The 21,041-nt window shown below is 38.0% G+C and overlaps 1 protein-coding gene across 1 annotated transcript; it reads left to right on the forward strand.

Annotated features, from left to right (window-relative positions):
• The first annotated feature begins 2,505 nt into the window (after positions 1-2,505).
• lrrc69 (leucine rich repeat containing 69) lies at positions 2,506-6,452 on the forward strand. The gene is made up of 8 exons (XM_079828944.1): positions 2,506-2,727; positions 3,203-3,329; positions 3,409-3,481; positions 3,592-3,787; positions 3,864-3,935; positions 4,185-4,286; positions 5,372-5,551; positions 6,151-6,452. The coding sequence occupies exons 1-8, from the start codon at positions 2,551-2,553 to the stop codon at positions 6,256-6,258; spliced, it is 1,035 nt and encodes a 344-aa protein (XP_079685070.1). The 5' UTR covers positions 2,506-2,550; the 3' UTR covers positions 6,259-6,452.
• Positions 6,453-21,041: the final 14,589 nt, after the last annotated feature.

Raw genomic sequence — 21,041 nt, forward strand, 5'->3', positions numbered from 1 at the left:
CACCAACTGAATGAACTTGGCTCTTCTTCTGCTGCGCTCCTCATACTCGTAAGCATGAGCTCTCCATCTTTCACGTAACTTGTAGGGCAGCTTTGAGATAATAATCCTCATGTTGGTAGGATTATCCAACTCATCCATATATTCAATGTCCTCCATTACGTTGCGGCAAGTGACCAGGAACAATGAAAATGCACTTAAAGATTTTCCATCCTCTGACTTTATTTCAGGCCATTTGAATGCCTTTTGCATTATGGCTGTTGCGATTTTCAGCTCATTTCCAAACTTTTCATGCAAGAGTCTCATTGCTTCTGCATAACCACGATCATTTGGCATGTGCTGGCAGCTTTTTAGAAGATCTCTGGGTTCACCTCTAGTATACTGCTCCAGAAAGTACAACTTGTCAGCACTACTATCAGCTCTGGAATCAACAGCATGTTCAAACGCCTTCATAAAAGATCTGAACTCAAGTGGATCTCCGTGAAACAAAGGAACATCACGTTGAGGTAAACAAGACATCTGTTGGTTCTTCACAAGCATTGCTGTGATATCTGTCTGACGTTGCATCACTCTTTGAAGTTCTGATGTATCATTATTACGGCATGATGTTTCATTGACTGGTGTTGGCCATTCTTTTGCAGTGTTTGTCTTCTTAGGTCTGACACTTGCAGGTACACTTGAGTAAACTGCTTCATGAAGTGATGACATTTGTCCTTGCTTTGACCTTAAATTGTACTCATCATATTCATAATGCTCCGGTTTTGGCATGTGTACATCAACTGCTTGGATCGCCACATTTTGACCTGTGTACTGTTGTTCTTCACAATCTTGATACACTTTAATTTTAGCGTTAGACATTGCAAGAGCTGTTTCTATCTCCAACTTTTCCATTTCAGCCTTTAACTTAGCTTCTTTCATCTCTAAGTTCTGCCTTTCTTTCAAAGTGGCTGCTTTAGCCAACAAAGCTGCTCTGTTAGCTTCTTCCTTAAGACGAGCTGAGGATGCAGAGGATATTGAGGATTTTTTGGAAACAGATGTTGCTCGACTTCCTGACTTATTAGAAGTGATTATCTTGGATGACACCATTGACACACTATCCATTGGTGAGACTTCATTGTCACAAATTTGAGACATTTGAATGCACTGTTTAGTTTCCTCAATCCATGACTGCACTTTTTCCATGAATTTTTTGCAGCCTAATAATTTAGGCTGAAACCAGAAATCCTGATCTGCATCATGCTCTTCATCTTTTAAATACAGCAACACTGATGCATTACACTCAACAAATTCTTCAAACAGCAGCTTGTAGAATTTAAACTCTTTGTTTTCAACATCATTCAAGTTGGAAATATTTTCCATAAGCACCTCAATCTCGTTTGATTTTGCGGTTAATTGTCTCAACTTGCCTCTTCTGGCGTTTATCTTGTTGTGAAGCTTCTCTTCCAAACCCTTGTCAGTGGGCGCCCTCCGGCGTTCAGACCGCGTAATAGCATCGTCGTCATCCTCCTTACTGTCCGCCATTTGTTAAACTTCAAAGCGTGCAAATTCACTTACGATCAAAGTTGCTCAATTAACACTTCTTGCAAGCAGTAGGATGATCGATCTTCTGTCTTTCTTAACTCCATTGACACAATCCTGCATGACACTGTCACGTTAATCCACAACAATCGAGCCCTTCTGACGTCGCAAGCACGGTCTTCCACTAACGTGCAGTAAGTGCGCACTTGTAATAACTCCTCTTAATTTAACAACGGAGAAAGCTTTTGACTTACATGTAAGGCACATGTGAATGTCTTTTAGTTATTCCACAAGTTTTGACGCGTATTTTCTTGTCTTGTATTCACAACTCGAAGTCCATAGTTCCTTTAACACTGTTTATTCCTCCAAGTAGATAAAGAGTCACATTTCTTACATACAGCATATAATCCTTGTGCAACGCTGTCTTCTCAACAACTTATTTGCAGAGATACTTTACGTGTGAGCCAATTTATGCTGTATTATAATAAACGGTCAAAAGCTTTGTGTTCTCCCACTATGCGTCTGCACTTATTGCATGTGCGTCCAACTCTTTACATGTGCTACCAAAAGACGTCGCTGAGCATGCGTGGAAAGAACAAATACAAACCAAAGAACTATATTCAACAGTAAATGACTAATTAACACAAATAATTATTATATCAAATTTGCATAGTAAAAATATGAAAATATAAATTATGAAATATGAAATATGGCTCTTACAGTTACTGCTAAAAATGCAGTAATGTAATCACACAAATCAGTCTTATGTCGTTTAGGATGTATAAATAGCAAAGCCCAGAGAAAATTAGTAGACAATCTTAATTGATAAAAAGATTTTCTGAAGGTTGACCTTTCACTGAGCATTTGCTGGAAGAGTTTTAAAAACGTTTAATGTCCTATTTTTTGGTATAATATTCGTCGAACTTGAGGCGCCAATGACAGCATGTTATACTCATTTAGGCCGTCAGGCGGCGCCAGTGGTCTCAGGCAAGTTGCGTTGCATCTCCATAGAAACGTGGGGAACGTTCAAGTCAAATGGCTAATAATTCAACTATCAGAGCTTTAAAAACTAAATCAAAGTCGCTTAATTTGAGTTCTAGCAAAATTGCACACCTTCCAGAAGTTTTTGCGAGGCTGGCATGGATTGTTGTATTAAAGTTGAATAATAATTGTCTGTCCAGTCTGCCGTCTGAACTGATGTGTTTGCAGAAGGTGAGTAAGTTAGCCTACAATAGCATTGATTTAACAATATGAAAAATGAAATATATCATTATTCTGTGAGAGAGCTCAACAAATATGTTATTAACTTAACATTTTAGCAAAGTTTTTATTCATATTTGTGAGTGACCCAATGTTGAGCAATAGATAGGTCAAACACGTTTAACCACCAACAAACGTAACAATGTAATTGTTTTATCTATCTATCTATCTATCTATCTATCTATCTATCTATCTATCTATCTATCTATCTATCTATCTATCTATCTATCTATCTATCTATCTATCTATCTATCTATCTATCTATCTATCTATCTATCTATCTATCTATCTATCTATCTATCTATCTATCTATTGTAAATAGAAACTGAATTATTGCAAAGCCAAAATCTAGTATTTTGATCTAGAGAATGTAATTATTTTTAATGTTTTCAGTTTGTATTGTACATTTATTAATGTGCATCTTAAGTTGACAGAGCTCAACCTGGGAAATAATGTTCTTGAGGAGATTCCGTCTGTGTTAAAACACATCTGTTGTCTTAATAAACTTTATTTATATGGGAACAAAATCAGCCATTTGTCACCAGAGGTGCTGGGTAAGTTCCAACTCTTATTAATGTTTATTTTATTATATTTTATCGAACTGGGTTTTAGTACTGTTTTATGTATTTCCAGAGGGTCTACCAAACCTTGAGCTTCTCAATTTGAACCACAACAGAATCAAAGTCATTCCTGCAGAAATTAAAAAGTAAGATGAATCATGTCTGTTGGCATTTTGACACACTTTCCCCCCCTTCTTTGATAATTGATTATCATGCATGATATCTGATTTCTAAAATGTGTCTTGATTATTTGCAGACTGTGTAGTCTAAAGAGCATCAGTGTCACAGACAATCATTTGCAGCAGATTCCAGCTGAACTGGGCTTGATGGAGAGTTTGACTGAGATTAACTTCACTAATAATGAACTGACTCAAATACCACAGCAGCTTTACAATTTATCACAGCTGAGGAAGTTGTACTTGGCCCGAAACAACCTGACAGAACTACCAGAGGTAAGAGTGGCGATTATCATCATACTTAACCCATTCTTATGTTTATTAGTTTAATATATGTCCGTTCTTTGCTTAGGGTTCTCTTGGTTGGAAAAATCTGAAGATCTTAGATGTTGCTGGAAATCGTTTATCTTTGTTTCCAGTTGGTGTAAGTTATTTGGACAAATTGCCAGCCAGCATTTCAGTTGTTTCTTTAAATTATTTTTTGTTATTTATAATAATTATATCAGAGTGTGTGAGTATGTTTTTATCCTTTAAATAAGCTGATTAAAATTGAAATGCATAGCTGAAACAAAATGCTAATTAGTGGGACCTCAGCCCCTTAAAATACACAATTAACTTTATTATTAACTTTTTATATATATATTTTAATGATGTTTTTCTCTTTAATGTATAGTTCCAGTTTCTTACATTGGAGGAACTGTTTTTTGAAGGAAACAGTTTAGTTCCGTTCACACTGATGGAGTCCATTCAAGTGAAAGAAGTCCTTCCATTAAAAGTAAGTTGTGTTGTTTTTTATTATATTACTTTTTTAAGAGTGATTGTTGATGAACAATGTCAGTGCCTATGCCCTGTATTGCTGTATCATATTTATGGTATGTTGTACCTTGCAGTGTTATTTTAGTATCATTGAGCTACTATTATATTTTTCATTAATATATTGAATATTTCATGTTTTCATTTTAAATTTAGTTCAAGTTTTAGTACTTTTGTTGTATGTTGACATTTTTATTGTTTGATATATATATATTTTTATGTATCTATATAGTTTTGATTAATTTTCGATTTAGTTGTATTAGCACATCAAGTTAAACTAAATGAAAATAACAGTAAAAGTTTTACTACTTTTTTTAAACTTTTTTTAAGTTTTACTTATAAAAGTCATTTTCTTTTTTGGTTCCGGACCAAAGGAACCAAGAAAAACACACCCTTTGGCCGAATTTACACTGTAGGTCTTGATTCCCTTCTGCTTTGTTAACTATATATGTATTTTGTTAACTTACTACTTTTAAAAGTGACCCATATCCAATATCTGCATTTACACTATACACTCGGCGAAACAACCCAAGGTAGATGTACTGACCCGGAAAAGCTTAGGATGAAAAAAAAAGCGGCATGATTTGCAATCGATGAAATGATAATACAAGCTTTAAAGGTCAGCAAAACATTACCTATAGTCACTTAATGCGGAGAAAAAAAGAGGACAGCCTTTGTTGCAGCCTGGGCACTGAAAAGAGTCACCACCACTGTCAATGTCACTTTTCAATGATGTTTGACTCATATTGACGGGAATATCCAATCTGTCCGCTTACATTGCAGATGCAAATGCACATATTCGATTTATTTCCACGTATGAATGAGACCTGAAACCGATCTGAGAATATCAGAATCCATGTGTTTTTTCAACTTTTGTGGGTCATATCCGATCTGTGTCACATCGGTGGAAAAAATTCAATGTAATGTAAATTCGGCCTTAGTAACTTAACTATAATAACCCTGATACCTTGTATGTGCCCAAAACGAATAACATTTCACTGTTAAGATAACATAACACTGGTGCTGATTGTAGTTTAATGTGTTCAGGAACTCTCAGCCAGGCTCATCCTCCAGGGGAGCACTAACAGGTTCTCAGTGATGTCCAGAGATCTGCCAATGTACCCAGAGCTGCAGGACATGCTGTCTCAATGGGGCCAGTGTGGCCTGTGCTCACAGCCCTTCCTCACCACCTGGCTGGAGTGTGTGCAGTTCATCAACACCAAGAAGGTATCAGTTCATTCAGCATATCACTTTACCATAACACCAATGCTCAGCATTCAGTGCCTGTGGCAATAAATGCAAAAAAGTGGTGCTTTAGTAAAGACTGACAAGACGTGCTTCACTCAGGATGTTAGGTGACAGTTTAGAACATTATCCCATGGTTTCACAGACATGGCTAAAGATATAGTCCCAGACTAAAATGCATGTTTGAGCTGTTTTAACTGAAAGCAACTTATTTTAAAATATGTCAGTGCCATTGTTTTGTCTCAAGATGCATACCAGTATGTTTTTTTTCTAAGGCACGTTTATAAAAGCTACTTAAATGCCCTAATTGAACTAAGGCCTAATCCTGGCTTAGTCTAAGCCCTGTCTGTGAAACCAGGCCTATATGTATTTAATATGCGTCAGGCGCATAAACAACATTACAACAGATTAACTGGGTCACAATTGAACTTAACAGTGAATATTAGCAAAACAACAATGGCAATATTTTACTTGCTTCTACAAATTTTTTCTACATGATCCACACTGCACGTCAATAAATGTACAAGAAAACATTAGACTGTCCTTTAGTAATATGAGTCTGTTGTATTGTCTTTGAACAGCACATGGGGATGAAAAGCTCACAGTCTTTTCCAGTGAGAGTTTTGCTGTGCTCTTACGACTGCTTCAACAGAGATGACCACCAATACTATGGGCTTGTACGATTATAAATAACTGATCTGACTGATCATGATCTAAATCTCTTTTTAATATAAAGAATTCATATTTGATGTTCTTGTAATGCACCAGCAGATGGCAACATTTGATCACTGACATACTTTGATCTGGGTGTCAGATTGATATCTGCCGAAGTGAATAATTCCACTTTTTTTGTATAAATCTCACAATAACGCACATCAGTATCCTTCTATATTAGATTAAAATGCACATCTTTTTCCTTTTTTATAAAAAAAAATTAAAAGCATTTTTTTTTCATTACATTACATTAAAATGAAATGTTCTATTTTAATAGTTAAGTGTTGAGTATGACTTGGATTGTAGGTAGTTATTATACATTTCCCTCTGAGTTGATTTTTTTAAGTAATCTGAAGCACTCCACCACAGGCTATTCCCAATATTTTTTCCATTAGTATTTTCGCCTTTTCTATAGTATAGCTTTATGCTTGCCATTATAATTTCCTACAGTGAACGCACTCCATACCTCTGTTTGGGCCAATGGCATCTGTTCTAACCTGAGAGGAAACTTCATCTCTCCAAATTAATTTCTCATGCAGGCCTCCTGAGCTCAGAGCTGAGTCTACCGAGTTGGGCCTGATGAATAATGCAGCAGGTTTAATTGCAAAGCCAGAAACTAATGACTTTGGACTGGTTAACAGCAGGGGAACCATACATCTCTGCAAACTGAATGAAAAATCAGTTCAGAAAAAAAGAGGCGGGGAGAAAAAAACGCTAATTGATGAATAATTAAAGCTTGAGCTAAAGGGCATAATTGTGACATTTTGTTTCAATCAATTTAGAAGTGCGGGGAAAAGTGCACTTAGGAAACTAATGGTGACTGTGTGGATGTCCACTGAAAAGTGCCACGAGACTCAGTCATTTATTATACAGCCCTCAGTCAAGCTCAGCCATTATTCCAGAGCAGTTGCCTCAATTTCCAAGTGATTGTGCACTTGGCGGGCGTTAATGTGCCTCACAAATGGTATATGGACTCCCTGTGAAAGGAGGAGAGGAGATAGTGTAAACAAGTCTGTTTCAGTCTGATGTTACTAAATTACTTTCTTTGAGGCAAATGCACCAACAAGCAGAAAGCTGTCAGGAGAGCCGCCCGCTCGGCCACGATAAGACTGTATTGTATTCAAACGTCTGCAAAATCAATCAACCAAAAGACAAGGCTCTCAATATAGCACTTCCCGAACCATCACAACTGTCTTTGCAAACCATCAAGAGTACATATTCTTGTCTATTCATGATCTTTTGTTCATGGTTTGGCACACTGATGAAAAATCAGTTACATTTGATCCAGCATGCAATTTTATTGAGTCAGAAATACTCAAAAACTTGAACGACTTTGAATCTACATTTGTTTGACCAATAGCCTTGGATTGTTGTCTGAACCAACAATTTCATATTGAAGGATGTTGCTGATTACTTTCTGATTTCAGGCTCTCAGCATGCATGAATAAATGAAGTGGTTACCATTAAAAGATTATTAAAAGAAAAAGCTGTTGCTTTTTAATGCTGTTTAAGCAGCATCACAACAAGAGTGATGATATCCAAATGCATGGCACAAGGCCATAGGTAATCACAGCTATGCTGCTATTCAGAACAGTAATTCAGTGTGATATTGATTTTATATTTTTTATATTTTAACAGTTAATGTTGAGTAAAGGTGCCATTGTACTGAAAATTACTGCAAATTGCAGGCGAAATCCAGTCATTTTTATAGACCTTATGTAGCTGCACCCCTTTTTAGCGCAGTGCTGAAACGTTTCGTTAACTACAATAAGTAAATCCACTTCACCAGCGAATTACTCTTCCAGTCTTCGACTGCGATGCCATAGAAATATACAGAGCTACCGCAAAATTTTAAAGATGCAAGATGCTGGTTTCTCTGGTGCGTAATGTCACGAACACACGCAATCGGGAATTGCTCCAACAGACAGAAGCTACTTGGTTTTTAAGCTATTTATGTGGGAACTTCATACATCGCTACATACACTTTTGTTAATGTGACAGCAACTTGTTAGAAAACATTTCTGTTTAGCTTGTCTATTTGTGCTCTTCCAACACTCAAAAAAATTACCTGTTGAATTTACTTAAAAAAGCAGCGTCAAGTGGTTCCATGCAACTATATTGATACATTTTTACAAATAACAATTTAGTTGTATGAACAAAAGAAATTCAAGTAAAGCTGACAAAATTTCTTTGAGTAAATACAGACCATTTTAATTTGTCACTGTTACATAATATTTATATGTCCAGTTTACTTAATAATTAAGTTTATCATGTAAGGTGTAAACATTTATTGATTTAATGTAACTTATTGAATTAATTATTTGCTCTACAAGTGTAAGTGGAAAACTATTAAATAACAACAATAAACAAAAAAAGAACTAATTGGACAAACCCAATTTAATTGAGGGCAGGAATTCCATCCAATAAATATGTTTGCGTGAGTGCCCACAGCCTAAACACAGGCACCACTCTTCTGCATAATGGTAACCACAAAATTACAGAAACTCCTCTAAATGTCCAACATAACTGAACATTAAACACTAACATAAACTAACAAAATCTTTCCCTTTACTGAAAAACACATAAAATAACACTTTAATCCCTAAATTTACTCTCCTAATGCAGTCCCTTGCAAAGCATGCTGGGAACTACATATTAACTGCCCAGTTTGTTCGTTTCACTCAGCAATGAACGAACACTTATTAAGTAAAACTGACAATACTCATTTTTAGTAGAAACAACTCAGTAAATTTAAGTTCATGTAGTTACATGAGTTTTTAAGTAATGTGAACAAGGATGATTTGACTGCAACTAACAACAGTGAAAGTAATTTTTTTTTTTGAGTGAATGAAGTTCTAAATGAAGCGACAGCAGAATGAAATGTTGCGTTTACAAGTAACAACGTAGTGGTGTCTAATTTCTGAATGAATCAGCATTTCAATGACTCACTCACTTGACACCACCTATTGGGGTAACGAGAAAGATAATGGCTGTGTCCAAAAACTTAGGCAGAACACTTGTAGCCTTGCTGCCCTATCAGGCAATGACTTTGCAGGCAGCGTTTGCGCATGAAGATACCTCATGAAACTGATTTCGTACAAACTTCTGAGGCAGTGTAACGGTTTAATAATATACATTTAGCTACTAGCTTTGGTGATAACTAAGCAAATATTTAACTACTAGTAATTTCTCGCTAGAAATGACATCAAAAGAGATAAACATAGGTCAAAAACATGCATGACAACTGTCACAGAATGGAAAGGGCAGGATTGTGTGATATCAAAGGCAGTGAAGCATACATCTATGCTGCCTTCAAAAATGTATCAGATAAAGGTATCTCAGGAGTCAGGAAGTGAAGCTAACTTTGGATTTGCCTTGAAGACTTCCTACCTTAGAATGTGTCCTCCGTAGGCAGCATTTTTCAATTTTCGGACGCAGCCAATGTGACACAGTTGTGGTCGACATAAATGCACACTTTCTCCTTCACTGTGGTAAAAGGAGGGAGCAAAACACTTCTATAAACTCTCAAACCTCATGTTTCCTAGTTCTTCAGAAACGGATCAAATGCAGATGCTACTGGGAAGACTTTAATTTTCAGCTGCACACCCTCAGAAACCAATTGCTGCCTTGATCAGTAAGATCAGTTGTACTACAGTATTGTTTTATTCAAAATATCTTGTTAAATGTTTATTTTATATATACATATATTTTATTTTTATCTTATTTTATTCTTTCCTTAGCACCTTATTTTACCTTTTTATGTTTATATGTTATTATAAAATTGTATATTTATTTTTCTTTCCATGACTTGAACATAATGCTTTGGAAATGTACACAATCATGCCAATAAAGTGACAAATTGAAAACAGCAAAAAGAGTCACTGAAAAATCCCAATCACTAGATGCACAGACTGACAAACTGTATCTGAGTGGAAAAGTCCCGGTGATGTTGGATTGTATCAGCACTCGCTGAAGCCAATCAAATTCGAGAAACAGAACAAACCGTTTGTAAATTGTTAGTTATTTGTTGTGTGGCAATTTTAAGAGCTCGTATTTTACTTGACTTGATATTTTAAATGACATTTGGCAATTATTAAGAGAACATATGCATCAATATACTTTATAGTGTGTACTGTAAGATTAAAAATACATAAAGGCTAGAGGGGGTTTTGTTAATTTGTTTGTGTTGATTTACATGCCGTGTGTACATTAGGAAGCACACCAGCCTGGATATTTCTTTGTGCGTCTAGACTGAAACAGTCTGCCTTTGTGGCAGAGCCCAGTGGCAGCCATTACTCAGTGCACTGGAAACAAATGGTGCACCAGTCTCCTCCATCTCTGTAGCTGGATTGTGAGTGCCCGAGGACAGCTTTGAGGCTACCAGAGCAGAGTTTACCGCATGATCTGTGGCCTTTGCATTACAGGCAGATCACCGCTCCATTTTAGAAAGAGAGGGAGCATCTGAAATGAAACATGCATTATTCCAGAGAGCAGATGTTGGGGTCCTGGAGCAGCAGGACCGCCTCGGGCCCTGTCTGGTGTCAGCGTGTGTGTGTGTGTTTGCGGATGTGTATATGCGCGTGAGCAGCTCTCCTCTGTCAGACCACTTTGTTAAAACAGAGCCCAGCCTTTCCTCTTGTTTTGCTAACCTCGTTTCACACAAACACTCCACTGTTGTTTTCATACATCAACGATGCGGGAATGTCACGACACGTCTGGTGTGCCCGATTCCCTATTTGTGAGCATTTGTGCCGCCTGAATAGAGAGAATGTGTTTGATTGACATTAATAGCAATGCAGAATATCTGTCAGTGGAGAAAATATCACACAGTGGGAGACGCTGTGGAGAACTGAGAGCATTATGCCTCTACACTCTGAACATGTATGCCATATGTTAATTAGGAAGTCTACACTGATATAATTACTGAAAGGGAATATTGCCTATGGTGAGAATATCTCCCCGCCACCTCATGGGGAACGTAAAGGAAGATAAAGTAGGTGTGCATAAATTTTAATTTACTAGCCTTGAAACGGGAAGAGTAATGTTGGCAAATTCACTCAGGATGATCTATTGGAAAGCTGGAGCTTTATTACATTTCTCCTTTGTCAGACTATTTAAGCTCCTATCAAGCCCTTACTCACAAACATGCGCACATTAAGAACGCTTCAGTAGCTACGTTACAGATTAGATCTCTTTAAATGGGTTTCGTTTGACCCGTTTCAGAGATTTCACCGTGATGCATCACGGCATCACTTATAATGTAAAATAGGGGTTTACACACTTAAATATCAGCAGTAATAGGTCGCATGATGTATTAACTTTATTTACCTGCAGTCAATTGTTCATAAGATGCCACTCAGAGGGCTTTGTTGTCACATTGGACTTTGGCAGATCAACCAAACAAGATTTCATCACACCATATTGCTTTCATAATCTCTTACACACAAGTAACCGGAAAGAGAGTGCTTTGATTGTGCTTTTGCCTGAGGCATCCCTGCTCATCTCTCCCACCCGTGCCCAGTCTCCCGGGTCCATCTTTATAGCCCCGAATGTCCTTGTGTGCTGGTGAGAAAATTGGACCCTGTTTAATTGTAGGAATATGCATTTGAAAGCGTGAAAAGAGACTATATATTTGTTTTATATATATATCTCTTTTTATGTCACCTTGGCTCACAGAAAAGCACAAAAAGGGGACTTTATTAAACATAACAGTCCTTGTAAAAAACAAGTACACTTTAAAAAGAGTACTTATTAATGAATACTTAAGTGCAGGCTGAATGTAATGTTTTTAGAAACTTAAAGAATTTCCATGTATTAATCGCCTTTTTATAGCTAATGTGTGATCAGCTTGACGAATCTTTAAAAACGAGACTCTCCCCGACTTCCTAGGTTGTCTATGTAAGCCTGACGGACTGATTTTAATGTTAAGGACTCGGAAAATCAAAAGGATGTGACGTTTGTTCTATGACACATGAAACGAATGATACACACGATACAGTGATAAAATGATAATAATGCTGAAAGAGCTATTCTGTAATGGCAGTGTGTCACAGCCAGATCTATATAGTCTCAAATAGGTGTAGCCTACTTTATTATCAAACTATCATAACACTGTCATTTTAAATACCTTCTCGGTCAACATGATGATGGTGAATGGCAGAGCTTCTGAAAACATATTCATATCGCTGATCAGATGCTTTCTTAACTGCTGCTTTCCCACTGCTTTCCTTGAATGTGTAAGTTGCGTTGGATCTCGATGGAGGGACAGAAACCTCTCGGATTTCATTAAAAATATCTTCATTTGTGTTCCGAAGATGAGCAGAGGTCTTACGGGTTTGGAATGACACGAGGGTGAGTAATTAATGACAGAATTGTCATTTTTCGGTGAACTAACCCTTTAAGAACACGGTCTAAAGAGAGATGAAAATTGAAATAATTTTTGTGACAGATCTACACCCTTATTTAAAGGCCCAGTTTCACAGACAGGTCTTAGATTAATCCAGGATTAGGCCATAGTTAAATTAGGACATTTAAGTAGCTGTTATCAACGTGCCGTAAACATTACTGGTGTGCATCTTGAGACATAACAATGGCAGACATATTTAGTGCAAGTTACTTTCAGTTAAAACATCTCAAACATGCATTTCATCTTACTCTGGCTTTGTCTTCACTCATTTAAAAGTGATGGCTTTATATATTTGATTTCTTGGCAAATCGGAATATTTGATGCAAATGACCACATCATTACTTGTATACATCAATGCTTGTCTTTCATTTCTCTGATATGCCAAATCTCTAGGGAGAAAAGGCATACCCCCTTAATATGACTGGTGTGGGTCGATTTTTAGTCCTACAACCAGACATGTTATCTTCTGTGTTCAAGTATTAAAATTAGCATCATTGATTGGTGTATTGGACTGCTTCTGAGAAGGGGAAAAACAGCTACTCAATACCACGCAGTGAACCACTGTCAAGCTACGAAGAGCACTCTCCAATCAGGGAAATCTATTGTCTCGCATCTTATGCTGAATGAGGGCTCTCCTATTGAGCTGCTGGCATGGCACCAAGGCGTTGTCAACATGATGGTTCCACAATCAATCTGCCACACTCCTTCTAGGCGCCACTAGGGGGCACTGTGCCTCTCTGGTAAACGTCTCGACAGAGCTCAGGATTGAAAAGCATTGAAGCAGAGCCTGTGAAAGCATCCAAGAGGATGAGAATACCACACTAAACAAAATGGCTGAGGAGGGCTGGAGATGTGCCAAAATGTAACCAGAAAATTATCAGAAACACTGACAATAGGATATTTGAGGCACTGCTTTAGCCCAAAAAGATTGAAGGTCTGAATGAGTGTCAAGCTTTGTATATTGTCACGTTTATTCTTATATATAATTGTACCCAAATTAAAGCCAGAAAATGTGCATCCAATGTTTCATATTATTCCACAGCAACATTTTTCTTTTGGTATATTGATTTCCTTAAAAGAAAGAAAAAGACAGTCCGTTCAGAAGCATCCCAGCCATGTAAGCCTTTGTTTTTCTGTCTCGGCATATGAAAGAAAGTGTTAGACAGAGTGAAGCGCAGAGGCTTTGAGGTGAAGATGAGGCTATACCATCATTGGGTCTCTCCTCATTAGCTGGAGCGCCACAGAAAGGCCCTTTCGCTGTGGCAGTTTTGGGTCATTCGGCCCTTTTTCCAAGTGTAAAAACACCTCATGTTGTTAAGAGCAAGAAAACACAGAAGAAGCAAAAAACTTCAAAGAGCAAATAAGCTTTAATCTTGTTTCGTGCTCTTTGAGAGTTTCAGTAGTCACAATAATGACTGTAGACTATCCATAGGGAATTATAAACCTGGGCCTCTTTCATACTTTTTAGAGGCTTTGTTTTTCTCGGAAAGTTGGTTTTCAAGTTTTGTAATTTGAGACAAACTACAGCGGATGCACTGAACCAAACAATCCTTTGATGCGCCTTGCTTGAAAGAAAAGGAAAAGGGAAAAAAAGGTCAGCAAATTGTGTGCACAGACACTGAGGATGATATGAGCATTGAGTTATTAGGATGATGATTCTCTGCTATAAGTCCATCTTGCTATATAAAGTAGACATGAAATCAAAACTGAATTGCTTTAAACATTGTGCATAATTGTCAGTGCACATTATTCAAACCAATTCAAAATTTTGGGTTTGTAATCTTTCATTTACATGATTTGCTCCATCTTTTTTGGTAAATTGTTGGTCTATTTAGGCATTAGGCTATTTAGCCACCGCATGCCGATAGTAATTTAATCCTTAACATTAATGTGATGACAGCAAATAACAATAGATTTCAAAAAGAAATGTTACCGCTGAGGAACGTCATGATGCTCTTGAGGGTGAACTTGACCTCCTCAAAGGCGGATGTCAGTGGTGTTTCAGGATGGCCTAGTCCTATTTTTTTCTCTCCTTGAATATCCTTCGCCTAGAACTGTCACATTTAAAGTCAAAGCGGATACATTTATCCACACTACAAATCATATGTGCACACACAATACAAAAAAAGGACCAGATTATTGTCAATAGATATTCAATCCCCATGCTTGTGAAACATAAAAGCCTTAAAGCCAGTTCACACCGGGACGATTTTTGAGCGCGTTTATCGCCGAAGTTAAGCAAAGGGCGGCATTGTGAGTGTGCACACCAACGCGCAAAATGGCAGGTGTAAAAGCGGCATTTAAAAAAAAACGCCTTGGGTTTGTTTTTTTGCTTTGACGCGGCACGTTAAAAAATGGTAGACCAATGAGATTGGCACTTTTGTTCACGTGCCTGGAGCTGCTGAAGTTACAGTAAAACACGACTTGGTGCTCAAGCACAAAACGGTCTTGCCGAGCACACATTGATACGAAGAAGAAGAAGTAAGTAGACAAAGAAGAAGATGCGCTGTTAATGCTGCTTGCCAGTTAGCAAAAGGTGTGTGAATGGTTTTGGCAAGTACATAAACACTGTCTCTCTTCTTCTGCATGACAAGCGAGTGTCAGAAGCGTGAAGTGCCGCAGCACCACCTTGTGTACCGGGAGCGCCATCTACTGAATTTGCACGTTCACTCAGCGCATCACCAGTGAAAATCGCTTGGGTGTGAACCATAGACTGTAAAAAAATATGGACGTAGTGTCCGTGACGTCACCCATAGGATTCTGAAGAGCAGTTTTGAAGTGTAAAGTAGGGTCGAGCTGGCCGTTGCCATCTTGGCAGCACGCCATCGCGCGTCACACCCGGATAATAGAAAATGGGCAAAGAGGCGGGACGTGGGTGGAGCTGAGGTGACGCGATGACTAACAGACAGCAGATAAATGGCTATCCACCTGTCACCCACGTCCCCTTAATTATGCAGGACTTTAAAGGCCTGTTCACACCGGGACAATTTTCGCACGCGTTTATCGCCGATGTTTAACGCCTCGTGACTAAACAAAGGGCGCCAATGTGAGTGTGCACACCGGCGCGCAAAACGGCAGGCGTAAAAGCGTAATTTAAAAAAAAACGCCTCGGGTTCGTTTTTTTATTTTGACGCGGCGCGTTAAAAGCTGGCCGACCAATGAGATCAGCGCTTTAGTTCACGTGCCTGCAGCCACTAAAGTGACAGTAAAACACGACTTGGTGGCGCTCAAGCACAAAACGGTCTTGCCGAGCACACATTGATACGACGAAGAAGTAGTAAGTAGACATAGAAGAAGATGAGCTGCTAATGCTGCCTGCCAGTTAGCAAAAAGTGTGTGAATGGTTTTGGCCATAGACATAATATATCTGTGGCTTTGGCAAGCACCTAAATACTGTCTCTCTTCTTCTTCTGTGTGACAATCGAGTGTCAGAAGCGTGAAGTGCCGCAGCACCACCTTGTGTACCGGGAGCGCATCTACTGAATGTGCACGTTCACTCGGCGCATCGCCAGTGAAAATCGCTTGGGTGTGAACACTCAAGACGCGCCGAAAAACGTCACGAAAAACGCTGGCGATAAGCGCGTGCGATATTCATCCCGGTGTGTACAGGCCTTAAGGCTTTATATAATGTAAATTAATGAGTTATAAAAAAATTCACCCCCCTCACAGTTGTCATGAAGGGCAAATTTAGCTGTATAGACCAAAACCGAAATTTGTACCAGGCTGTAAACATGTTTTTTTCTGCTGTAAAGTTGGGCATTTTAACATGGGGCTCAATGAGATTCTGCTAATTTCTGGATCCTGAGGGAGGTTGCCGCTTGGTGTGAACACTTAAGACGCGCCGAAAAACGTCTCGAAAAACGCTGGCGATATTCGTCCCGGTGTGTACAGGCCTTTATTCTATTACATTTTGTAAAATACTGTACATGAACATTTTTTTGCAAATGTTGTTGACTTCAACCTTTACATTTTGTAAAAATAGCACTACATTTGTTATGTTTCCTTTGCTCATGGAAGTGTTGTATGTCATTTTTGCCAGTCTTGGCATAAATGACATAATGTCTTGACCATCCCAGTGTAGGTGCCGTCTGCAGTCTGTGTCTCAGTAATATGAGTCTGTTTTCCCCATTACTCCCGGATGGCTCACATGGCCCGAGGAGCATGCTCAATGTGAGAGTCAGCTGACACCAGCACGACCCAGGTAGAGGCATCTGCACGCAGGATTTTTCTGGAACACGCCGCGCCTGTGGCATTCTACCTCCACCGGCTCAACATCTGTTTCATATGGAGGGACAGGAGCAACGTCCTTGAGGAATATGTCCGCTGTATTCATTAATCTCTCTCTCTCTCGCTCTCTATTTCAGTAACTCCCCACCACAGCATCAGTCATTGCCCTGTCATATGTTACATTTACCCTATCACATTGCCATATGTCTGGCTCATATGTGCACTCATGATTAGACTTAAAATGACAACAGGATTTTGACATCCCATGCATAACAGATCTATTAAAGGGGCTTTTTTTTTTACATTTACAACTTTCCTTACACCGCAAACCAGAATAAGTTAGCAAAACGAAAAAAGTCAGTTCAGTTTAATAAAGAAAAACTGGCAGATTTCAATTTTATACATTTGAATTGCTCTTAACTTGACCATTTTAAGTAAGTTAATTCATATATTTGATTTTTTTTTTGCCTGAAGCATCCCTGCTCATCTCTCCCACCCGTGCCCAGTCTCCCAGGTCCATCTTTATAGCCCTGAACGTCTTTGTGTGCAAGTGTGAAAATTGGACCTTGTTTAATTGTAGGAATATGCATTTGAAAGAGACTATATATATAAATATATATATATATATATATATATATATATATATATATATATATATATATATATATATATATATATATATATATATATATATATATATATATATATATATATATATATATATGATATATTATCATCATATTTTTAGTAGTGGAAATTTAGTTAGCTATAACTAGATAATTCAGCATATGCTAATTGGTAACAATGCTTCGATAACATTAGCATACTATAGCAATTGCAGAAAGAGTATGACAATATAGAACATATAACATATCTGTTCTCAAACCAAGCTCATGCTCCACTCGTCACCATGATAGAAATCCCAGCCCAGTTTCAGGTAAATTTAAGTTTGTTTAAATTAAAAGAAAGAAGTTCATAAAACTCAAAACAATGAAACAATTCAGATTATTTAAAATGTGTTAGTTTCGTGAACTCAAAAGAAAAAGAAAGTTCTGAAAACTCATAAAGTTCATTTGTAACTAATTTGTTTAATTTAAGTTTGCCCTACTCAAACCAATTCATTATTTTGAGTGTCAGGGTTTACAGTGTTGCTGTTTGAGCATGAAAACGTCTGCATAGGGAGTTATATCAGTAAGCACTGTTACTGAACTCCCTGAAATGCATTGATTGTAGTATTGAGTTTTCTTCCAGGAATGTACACATCACGATATTCCTCATTTAAATATTTTTTGCCCAAGGCATACGCAAAAAATAAGGGCAAGGCCTAGTTGAGTTGCGTTAGAAGTGTGTTGAAACTCACGTTTATGGTAAGGGGCGTGACATTTTCGAAACACACTCGAAGTTAACCATTCACAGTTGACCAATCACAACACACTGGTCCAGCCGACCAATCAGAGCACACTGCGCTTTTTGGAAGGAGGGGCTTCATAGAGACAGGAATTAAACAGAGTATAGGGTGGTGCAGGTATGACGTCACTTTGTAGGCCAACCGGCAGTTAGCATCACACTGGTTCCCCGGACAAAAACCCAATAGGATTTTACCATAGGCTTTTGGATTATCACAAAAAATCAAGCTCTGTGATCAACAAAAGGTTATGATACTTACACGAAACTTACACAGATAATTTTCACAGATGAACACAACTTTTATGAATTTTGAAGCCTAAATGCAGAAGTAAAAAGCTAGAGGTAGGCTGTAAACAAACTAAACCATGGTTGCACGACTTCAACGTCAACATCACACATCTTTATATTTTAATCTCAAAACATTTTCCCAGAAAGTTTTAGTTATAGTTTAAACAGCACGATTATAAGCATAATTAGGCTGTAAAAGGGGACTGGGCTTACCTGTTTGGCGTACCCGACTGTCTGTAGTCCCATTTAGCCATTTTTTTCAAGACACGTAACAGCTTAAAAAATCACGAGTGGGGTAATACTTATGTATTTTATGTCGTAGAATAAAACGTGAACATTTTTTGAGCTTGTGTTCACCACAGACCCTATTTCAGCCATTTAACCAAAATCCCATTCAAAAAACCGATTGACTTCGGGACGATGGAACCGGAAGTGCTAAAATGCTAACTTGTTGTTTATGCGTTTTGGCCAAGCGGCAACCTCCCGCAGTTTCTCTTGAAGCCAATATGGAAGTGACTTTAACTGCAATTCATCGACTGGCCACTAGAGGCCACAGGCTCCAGAAGGGAGCAGAATCTTAAGTCCAATGTTAAAATGCCCAACTTTACAGTAGAAAAAAAACATTTTTACAGCCTGGTACAAATTGTGGTTTTGGTCTATACGGCTTAAAACTGTGAAGGGGGTTAATTTTTTTATAACTCATTCGTTTACATTACATAACGCCTTAAAGTTCTGCATAATTAAGGGCGTGGCCATTTTTAGTGACAGGTGGATAGCCATTTATCTGCTGTCTGTTAGTCATCGTGTCACCTCAGCTCCACCCACGTCCCGCCTCTTTGCCCATTTTCTATTATCCGGGAGTGACGCGCGATGACACGCGATGACACGCTGCCAAGATGGCAACGGCCATCTCGTCCATACTTTACGCTTTCAGAATCCTATGGGTGACATCACGGACACTACGCCCATATTTTTTTTACAGTCTATGGTTTTGGCCTACAAAGTGATGTCATACCTGAACCATGCTATTACTGACAGACTGGGAATGGAGGTTCTGCAACAATGTAAAATGCATGAAAAATTATGTTTTTGAATATTCAAGCATGAAAACCTATTCTAGTAGACATAGTAGCATACTATGGTATCTTTAAAGATAATATCAATCTACCTTTTTCTCTCACTGCACAGTAAGCCACAGTCATAGATTTTCAACCAGGAAAGTGTTTTTTTTTTTTTTTTTCAATGATTCTCAATATAGAACATGCATATTATGAATCTATTAGATCTTATGGTGCTGGTCTAGTGCGGCATATGGAAAGGCTGAGTTTGCTCCAGCAGGTGTGTTTGTGGAAGGGAAAGCGCTCCGAATGCTGGTGACGGGCGGGATTGCAGCCGTATGTGCTGGAACATAGCCAGCCTAATTGAAGCACCTGGCTTAAGTCAACCTCCTCAACCCACCCATTAATGCTACCGCTCTGTTAATGCAAGGAACATTTCTAAAATGAGACGACGAAGACTGTGACCCATTGAGACTGGTATTCAGACTGTCTAGTTAGGAGATAGTAGCAAAAATAAATTCCGGTGAGAAGAACTAGCCATATTTTTGAGGCATAATATTAAAGAGAGCTAATGATTCCACATCCCTCATACCACATAAGAACAGAGTAGACTAAGACAGGTCCTTTTTCAATACTTTTTGTTCTCTTTGTCACTTTAATTTATTACTTCTCAACAGATGACATAATTATAGGGGACAGGGTATGTCAAACTGTGTCAAACTTCTGTCACCCACATGAGCACCATGACTCAATATGACATGCTCACTAGTAGGTCACTGTTTCAACATGGATTGATTGCAAACTTGACTAATGAATCATTTGAATAATTTTTGTATTATTATGTCCTCAACGGTGGAGGGTTGAGCACCGTTGAAGTGGTTTTGAAGTTCCTTCTTTAACAGCCAAAACACGTAATACAATTGAATACGTTCTTAGATGTACAGTAAAGGTTATAATGAGTGTTCTCATGTTTGCAGGTTATTTCAGATAAAGCTCTTGCACTGCAAAAGAAAAAAAAATCAATCAGTATTTCAGTTAAAATATATAATGTTGCCTTTATGTATCAGAATTATCGTAAATACTAGTTTCCTAGTTAAAAAATTGGGCATGAACGCCCTCACAAAATATGAATGATCTCGAAACTACGACTTCAGAAGTGGAAAGTACGAAATTTGAATGTGGAGCCAGCATTAATATCCTAAAAAAACGATTAAAATGTTCTTGTGATAAAAATCCAACGCTATCTCACGACCAATTCGTATGTATTTTACGAGGTGGCTAATTCGTACGAATTTGTACGTTTTGCCTAAACCCCAGTGATGGGTAGGTTTAGGGGTAAGGTATTTTTCGGGTTTGAGGTAGGTAATTCGTA

Source organism: Gobio gobio (assembly GCF_949357685.1).
Source record: "Gobio gobio genome assembly, chromosome: 11".
Taxonomy (NCBI): domain Eukaryota; kingdom Metazoa; phylum Chordata; class Actinopteri; order Cypriniformes; family Gobionidae; genus Gobio; species Gobio gobio.